Raw genomic sequence first — 8,749 nt, forward strand, 5'->3', positions numbered from 1 at the left:
CGCCGCCTGGAAGCGGAGCGGGCTGCTGCGGGGGGGCGGGAAAGGCTGCAGAGCGGGTAGGGGCAGATGCGGGGGGGCGGAGACCGTAGTGAGTTTTTATCGATGTTCATCAGTGGGAAACGAGTGGAAAACGAGCGCAGAGATTATCGAGACAAAGTGTCAGGTAGAGCTGTGCAAGAAAATAGGCGTCCTTCTTGCTGGCGGATTTTCCCGTTCCCAGCGGACTGTGTGCAGTTTTTTTAATCGGTATTAAAACGTTGATGACGAATAATACCTGAAAAATCTGCTTATTGTTGCAGATGGGCCAGAAAGCTCGGGCAGAGCTTTTACATAATTAATTGCGAGACTTGTTTCAGAAACACGGCTTCTAACTTTAACGGGCTTGTGGACAGGAACAGCCCTTAGATAAAGCCTGCCCTTTCCTTGCTCGTTCTTTACCCTCAGCTCTGTATTTGTGTTGTGGAGCTTTGGGGGGAGGGGGGGGCAGTGTTATTTGTTTGTTTTAGTCTAGATTAATGCCGTGGTTTTAATACAAACATGAACCTGTCTTCGGAAGTTGACATCACTGAGGAATCAGCCAATTGGTTGACGTTTAACCAACCTTCGTTTTACACATAAATCCCATCAAAGATTTGTTTACACTAATGTTCTTTTGAAATGCAAATCCAGAATGCCAACAGACTGAAACTCAATTTAGATTAATGTAATTACCTGCAATACACAAATGAGGCTATACTATTTAATAGCCTTCACTTAAACCTTTTTAGAAGATCAAAAAGACTCCTATTGTTGAAATTTAGTACTACAACAATTAAAAGATGCCTCTGTGTGATTTTCACGTTACCTTTATAACTTTGTGGAAGCTTTTGTTTTTGCTTTGGTATTCTGAAATAAAAAAATATCTGAAATAATTACAATTCACATCGAAAAAGCGCAAGAACTTTGTGATACATTAGGTCCATATCTCATAGGGAGATTTCTTGCTGCTTTCTTCTTAGTGCTCCAGAAAAATAATTCTCTCTCCTCTTGTTTTAGGTTTTAAAGAAATCAATGCTCCAACTATTACTCCACCTCTCAGCCAGCCCAAAAGATCAAAAAAACGCCATGCAAATTTAACATTGGATAAAATGATGGAAAAATTCCTGCAGCAGAGTGTGGATACAGAAGAGAAATTTTACAGATATGAAGAGCAGAGGCTCAAAATTGAGGACAAGCGTCGGGAAGCTGAGCATGCTCGAGAGCTCCAGATGTTACAGATGCTGGGACAGATGTTGGCAGGAATTTCTTCTGCGGTGTCACAAAGGTCACAATCTATACCAACGAGTCCACCTCAGAGAGCGAACCATCGTTCGTATGGGGATAACTTTAATTATAATGCTATGACAGCAGCACTTTCTCCACCGATAGGTACTTCCTTCTATAGCATAAAAGCTAGGTTTTTTTAAACTTCTGTGTGAAAGCACTGGTAGTAAGTAGCTTTTGAAAATAAAAGCTAGTTGGAATTATTTAATATTGTGGTGAAGGTGTCTGTCTGATGTAAAATTAAATTAAAACATAATTCGTGCCCTTGTACTGATTATTTAATACAGATGCATTAGTTAATAACAAATTTTAATGAGTGCAGTCATACTTTTTGAACCCTATAAACATTGGGGACTTCTTTCGATGTTCACATCTGTGAAAAATGAAGTTAGGTGAAGTTTTATATGTGAAAGACAATTAGTGCATTTGCTGAAAGCTCCCTGGAAACACTAGGTACCTTATAGTGGAAATTCTGCTGCTATTGAAGTTAACAGCCCTAACCTGGTATGTGAAGTGAAGGCTGTGCGTATGTTTCTTCAGATTTTGGAAGAGAGTGTAATTTTGCCTACACTGAAGTAAGTCAAATGTTAAAATCCAGCTACCTTAAAAGAAATTTATTTAAATAAAAATTCTGAATTTTTCAATCTAGCATCACATTATTGTAGTAGGCATAACAAAAGATGAAAATGTTAGCTTATATTTTTATTCTGCAGCAGTTCACTTATAAATTCTTTGAGGGTCTGAATTTATTTTAAAGAAAAGGCAAAGCAGTGACTCCAGAATTGGTACTTATGCACAGACTTTTCCTTCCCTACCTCATGTGTGGGCCAGAAGCTGATAATCGGATGCTAGCATTCATTAACAGACTTCTCGGGATCCGTGGCTCCGTGTCATTTATCTTTATCGTAGTCTCTTTGTACATGGAGGCAGACTGCGTGGGCAGGAGGGAAACGGGGACAGTCTTGTCAGCGCTGAAACCAGAGTCAGCTCGGGGCTCGGTGGTTGTAGCCTGCCGCGTGGAAAAGAAATAAGTATCATTCTGGTTTAATTCAGAATTTCACACTGCCCGGAAGAAAAAAGCCTGGTCTGAGAAGCAAAAAAACCCGCAAAACCCAGCCTCAGTGCTGAATAATAAGCCAGCGTGCCAGATCCTAACGGGCATTCTCTGATTCCTGAGGGGATCTCGGAGCCTTTTCCGTTCGGCGTTGCACCGTGCGTTTCCCTGTGAAGCGCGCGGGGGACCGGGTGGTCGGGCCTGCCCAGGGTGGAGGCTGACGCGGTTGCGTTTCTTCTGGTGCGGATAGTTGGTCTGTAGCTGTCCTTGATGGCAGCTGACTTTTGTAGATGCATTACGGGGGATGTATATTCTGTGTTTTACATGTTGTTTTCACTTTTAAATTGAAACCTGAAGTGCTTTAGCAAATCCCTTAGGAAATAATTTGAGGTTCTAGACTGGGGTCATGGTACCTACAAGGCCTTACCATTACTTCTGGAAGGTTTTCCACTGAAAGAGTTTCAGTATCCGTAAAGACTTGAAACTAAAGTTCAGTTTTTCTTGCTGGATTTCATCATATAGGTGTACAATCACGTTACATTGTGCAAAAATGCATTATATATATTTAACTGTAGGAAGAGCAACTGGGGACTAATCTTTTCATTGGTGAAAGTGTAACAGAGCGTTTATAGTAACATGAAAATAACGCTTCAGGAAGCGCATCTTTTAAGGAATTAAGATTTCAGTTGTTTATAGCTAAATATGCCTTAGTGTTTCTGTAGGTAAGTGGGGCTCTATTATGAATTGCTTTTTGCATAATTCTCTGTTTTCTTGCCATTTATTATGCAGTCACTTTACATATAAACAAAAAAACAGCAACACAGAAACAGAGGAACTTCTTAACGTTGCACTTAAAGGGTTATAAGCTACCTGATATTTCTTGTGTGGTTGAAAACCAGTGAGTGTATGAAGTGCGATTTAAAGAAAATAATCTGCTCTATTTCCAGAGGAGATGAGCGTTTTGTTCTCCTCTGGGTCACTGCAATGCTATTTTGGCCATAATCCAAAACAGGGTGGTTTTTTTCTTGTTATTTTCCTTTTTTTTTCCTCTTTTTTTGTTTTTTAATCTCAATAGGAATAGGATGCCTGTATTATAGAAGGATTTAAAAAGCTAAAGATCAGCCAGGAGTATTTATAATTCTTGAACGCTGTAGCATTTTATTACTGAAGATAAGCACGTGTGCCTTAGGTTTAGATTCTGTGGAAGACAGAGAAAAAGGTGCTTTCTGCTGATAGTGCACAAATGTGGAGTTTTCTTGTTTATTGCATTTTGCCCCCATTATTATGTCCAGAATTTCTGGAATGGTTTTTCCTCTTTTTTTTTTTTTCTTTTTTATTTTTCCCACCTCTAGATTTTGGAGTTGGGGGGTGGGATTACTAAGTTTTATGCAGTTGAAAATAAGGAGTATTGTGAGAGTTATTTTTTACATAACTATGTATTACTGTCTAGCAGTTCCTTGAAAGCTTTTTAGAAGATCTGTAAAAAAGAAAGTAAGCACAGCTACTGTCTAGGAGACTGATATTAACATTCAAATAAACTGTTCTTCTGAACAGAATTGCACAGTTAATGAGGAGCTTTGTTCAGATGTAAGAACTTATTATTTTAGTGTATTTACTGCAATTTATAATTAGCACATCACTGTTAGAAATACTGATCTTCAGATTTGTCCCATGATAGGCAAATGGTTTAATTCTCATTAGTTGGAATTGTTGATTTTTCTTCTTATCTTTTTTTGTAGTCTTTTGGAGATACAAATAATTTGAATATGTGGCCTCGAACGTGCTGTTGTTCTAATACGTAGCTTGACATGTAGCTTTGCCTCAGAGATCTGTAGTTGCACTAGAGCTGATCTTTGTGTGATATCTGTAGTGTTTGCATCCAGTGCGTTGGATGGTAGCTTTGCAGAAAGACTTTCATTATGCTCTGTAACCACCTGCCAAAATAAAAAAGCAGTGAGATAGGCCGTGATTCTGCTAAGAGGTGGAGGTCTTTAAGGGGAAACGAAAAATAAGGTAGGGTGTATGTTTAAAATGTGGTTTTAATTGCTCTGTGCTTGCTCTGTGTCTAGATGTGTTTAGTCCTTACTAAGTGTACCTATTTCAGTTGAGCTTAATTGTGGAAGTGATTTCAGGCTGAACTAAGAAGATATTTCTAGTTACAAAATGTTCATATAACTATTCTGGGCTCTTGTTTCTTTCTGTACCTGAGCCCTAAATTAGAACTGTGAGCAGTCAGTGGGAATATTCTCTGCATCAGACCCTAAATTAATTTTAAAAATTACTACGTTCCCTAGTTACTCACTGTTTTAAAGACTTTTAAGTGACAAAGCATTTGGCTTTTAGAAGTATGTCATTTTGTACGTCTTTGAGTGGTTTTGTTAATGTTTGAGGGCATACAAGAAATGCTGATGGTAGTTTAAGAAATGACACACTTTAACGCTTATTTTCTTCTTTTCAGTTATAGAGAGATCTTTTTCACTGCACAGAACACACTCTCTAAAGGATATGGAGAATGTTTTTCAACTGGTGCGCAATGTTATCCCGCCTCTATCAGGGAAAAGGCATAAAGGTCAAGATGGACGTATAGGCATTGTTGGAGGATGTCAAGAGTAAGTTAAACAGAAATTTTATTTTTGTTTCTGAGAGAGTTTGAGGGTGTCATAAGTACTTGAAGAAGCCATTCAAACTCACCTTACATTTAAAACATGAGTATTTTCCAGAGAGCTTTACTAGTCCCTCATCGTGACCATGCATGCTTATGAAAAAACGTGTTTTCCTGCAGTTGTGTTACAAAATTTTGGTAGTGAATGTGGTTGAAACTTAAAACGTTGTTTGTGTCTGTGTTTACCTTCTCTTTTTTCACCACCAAACTCTCCCTGCTTTCAGTGTTAATCTTTTCCCATTGCATGGTGAAGTGACAGAATAAGTAGAATAGAGTAAGACAGTGGCACATCTGATTCTGTCAATACTTTGTTGTATGTTCTGGAGTAATACAAACAACATGTTTCAGGGAATAAAATAGATACACTGTAAATCAGTTAAGGTAAAGCAGGCTCTATTATTTTCTTGTCCACATTCAGTAATCTGACAGTACTTTGAATGAGCCACTACACCTTCCTGTTTTTCATTTCCCCCTTTTGAAATAGAGCTGGCATCTTTCTCCTCTAAAAGAGATCTGCTGTTGGACATCTGCTATTAATAAACATTCTATAAAGAGCAAAAAGGTGCTATCTTATAGCTGGGTTGATTAGCCAGGAGTTAGTTTTCCTGTTGGTCTGAAGGGCTTATATTCTTACCTCTTGGCAGAAGTAAGCACCTCTGGACAGTAATTCTGTCTATATCTCTCTCTTCAGTCTTCATAAAGAGAATTTAGGGCGACTGGAATCACAGTATATGCACTTCAGTTAAGCATCTAAAACCAGATGGGATCGATCCAGATCCCAGATTTGCCTTGCAAACAGACTCTTGTTTTTTATTTTTTTGTCTCTAAACTTTTAAATTGATTGTCTGGGCAGAGTTTGCTTTTTTGTGGCTTGATTTTTATAAATATTGCTATGAAAGGATCAGCTGGCTAAGGTGAGATCCTGTGCCTTTGAAATGAAAACGAGGTTTGAGATTGGCTTCAGTATAGCAAGATTTTGTCTGTCCTTTACATCAAACAGAAGATAAAGTTTTTTTTTAAATTTGCTCTTGAATTTGGGGCTTCATTATGGCAAGCTGATTTCCAGTTTATCTGATCTTGTGACTGTGTTTCCTAACCTAAATTGTATTTCATTCTAGATACACTGGAGCACCATATTTTGCTGCAATTACAGCTCTCAAAGTGGTATGTGTTCTTCTATACCAATCCAAAATTAACTTTTCATCATTTATGTTGGCTAAGCACCATTTTTTAAAAACATTCATTCTGTGCTGCACGTGAAATCTGAGTTGTGAAAGTTCTTCTCTTTAACAAAGAAAATCGTTAGTTCTGCATTTGTAGAAATACTTTTTAAATGTGTGTCATTTGCTGTGTTTTTGTAAATATTCTCTCTGTATAATATGAAGTTAGACATATGTAAAAAAAAATTTGAAAATTTCAGAGGGAAAACTGTTTTATCAGAGACTTGGATGGGAAATTTAAAAACTTGATGAAATATTTTACCCAAAAGTGAACAATAAAATAACTTTAGATTAATGTTTAAAGTTACATTTTCAGTAATGCAGTCAGTTCTTCCGAAGTTTTTTCTGGACCTGATAAAGTGTATTGAATGAAGTGACTTTCTTTCAAAACCTACAGCTTTAGACTACTAAAATTCTTACATGCTATACGTCTAGAGGTTGTTGGTTGAATATAATGTAATTTTTAATAGCATATTTTATTTACATTATAATCTTTAAGAGAAGTATTGTCTAAGCCTTTTTTCCCAGAAGCGTGAACTTCCTTATTTTAGTGACATTAGCTGGCTAAAAATACATATTTTCTGCAGACTACGTAAATAACAGTGGTCATTGTTCAAATGTAAGCAAATCATGCTTATATAATACATATAATTTTCAGTACTCTCTGTATAGTGTGTTGGTATTTTCAGTTCATTGTGTATGTTTTTCTTTTTGAAGATTTGGTTTCAATAAGTAGGTAACCAATCCAGGTATCTCCACACACCAGCCTCCCCCCTAGGATGCAGTCCCTCAAGTATTTAAACTGAAATTATATTATTTTATGAACTTATATAAGATAATAAGGCCACTCAGCTTTCTGTTCCCTGTGTGCAAATATAGGAGCATCCTAGGAGGTCTGCTCCTGAAGTCACTTGGTCTCAGATCATTACATCTGCACGTGAAGAGTCACAGGATCAAATCCCTGCATTGCTTAGTAGCTTGAAATGTTAAATGTATAGTAGTAAAGCAGAGGAGACACTTTCTTAACCTTGTGAAATTTCAGTATGCAAGACAGATACGAGAGAAGGCTTTCTCATCCCTCCTCACATAATTTTTATGTGTGTGTCTGATTTTTTTGATTTGCTAACTGAAGTTTGAGGCTGAACTCCTCAGCTTTATTGTTTGTTTGACTTAAGGAGGTGTTGTTGATACTGTGCCAGCCTTATCTGTTACGGATTTGGCCTGTTGATTAAGAATGGTAGAACTGGAAATGTACTTATAGATTGCCATAGTTAAAATTTGCAAGTTTCTTCTCTAATGTAGCTTGTCTCTTGTTCAACTTTGTTCTTTTGCTTTTTTTCTTACTGCACTTGTGACATTTGAGTCTTTGCTCATCTGAAAATGAGAAACATTTCTGAAGTGAGTGAAGGTTCAAAATCTGTGTTTTCAGTCACTCTGTTTTCAGAGAAACAGAAAAAAATTATATTGGCAGTTAGATACAAAAAAATCTCTCCAAAACATTGCATGGTAGTCTAAGCCAAAATTGAAAAAATAGTAAAGTTTGCTTTAACTACTGAGAAGTAAGAATTCAGGGGAATTATTCACTGAGTAAACTTTGGAATGATAAAGTTATTAGTAAGTATAAATTTGATAATTCTGTTTGCAAATTTTCTTTTTTAGGGTGCAGATTTATCCCATGTGTTTTGTACCAAAGATGCAGCAACAGTAATCAAATCATATAGTCCAGAGCTGATTGTTCATCCAGTTCTGTAAGTGACTTATCTTTTGTTTAAATGAGCACGTCAGAATTACTAGTTTGAACATTTCAGTCTGACAGTTGATTAGTTTGTGTTTCTTTTTCTGAGTTACAGGATGGGTGAGCTGGAGACTACAAAAACCCCTGGGGTTGTTCTCTCATTGCAAACAGTTAGATATTTAGTATAGAACAATCAGTTGTGAACTTTTTTCATTCCTATCAAAGTAAAATTTCTTAAAAAGCAAACATCTTGCTTTCCACTACTTGCTGACATCTGTTCTGTGATTGTAACGCATTTAACTCTGAACAGCAGTGAAATCCAGAACTAAGAATCACTACAAGTCAGCATTTTAGAATCTGCATTTGAAAGGCAAATAGAGGATGTTCTCTTGCTTCTTCAGTCCTAATAGCATTTAACAGTAGTGTGTCTTTTTCCTTTTGCTACTGTGTAGATAGTAATTCATGCAAAATTAGTGGGCAAGAAAGACAGTGACTCTCATCTTTCTTCATAAGTATGTTGCATTAGATACACACCTATTCCTGGGAATAAGTGGATGTTCTAAAATTATCTAAAATACAGGGTTTATTAACAAGAAGATTAAAAGTTTAGTAAGCAGCTGCCCTAATTGAGAAAATCGGTGTGTGCTTCCCTGAATTTGTGTTCTGAAATATGTTACTGATTGGTGAATTTTTACAGGATAATTGGTTTCAATTGGGTGTTACGCTGGTTTACAATGAGCACTGCAAATGAGAATTAAGATGTGTGCCTTAGGTAT

The 8,749-nt window shown here is 36.9% G+C and overlaps 1 protein-coding gene across 1 annotated transcript; it reads left to right on the forward strand.

Moving 5' to 3' along the window:
* Positions 1 to 1,073: 1,073 nt before the first annotated feature.
* Positions 1,074 to 7,990, forward strand: LOC104525567 (ATP-dependent (S)-NAD(P)H-hydrate dehydratase-like). Its single transcript, XM_010168760.1, has 4 exons — positions 1,074 to 1,407; positions 4,815 to 4,965; positions 6,137 to 6,182; positions 7,898 to 7,990. The coding sequence occupies exons 1-4, from the start codon at positions 1,128 to 1,130 to the stop codon at positions 7,988 to 7,990; spliced, it is 570 nt and encodes a 189-aa protein (XP_010167062.1). The 5' UTR covers positions 1,074 to 1,127.
* Positions 7,991 to 8,749: the final 759 nt, after the last annotated feature.

The sequence above is a fragment of the Antrostomus carolinensis genome, unplaced genomic scaffold (genome assembly GCF_000700745.2).
Source record: "Antrostomus carolinensis isolate BGI_N321 unplaced genomic scaffold, ASM70074v2 Scaffold50365, whole genome shotgun sequence".
In the NCBI taxonomy this organism is placed as follows: domain Eukaryota; kingdom Metazoa; phylum Chordata; class Aves; order Caprimulgiformes; family Caprimulgidae; genus Antrostomus; species Antrostomus carolinensis.

Bases quoted from the DNA above. Each gene is read 5' to 3' on its own strand.
- LOC104525567 (XM_010168760.1), top strand. From the start codon at position 1,128: ATGATGGAAAAATTCCTGCAGCAGAGTGTGGATACAGAAGAGAAATTT. The intron at 1,408-4,814 runs GTACTTCCTTCT...TCTTCTTTTCAG, and splicing joins AGCACTTTCTCCACCGATAG to TTATAGAGAGATCTTTTTCA. The intron at 4,966-6,136 runs GTAAGTTAAACA...ATTTCATTCTAG, and splicing joins ATTGTTGGAGGATGTCAAGA to ATACACTGGAGCACCATATT.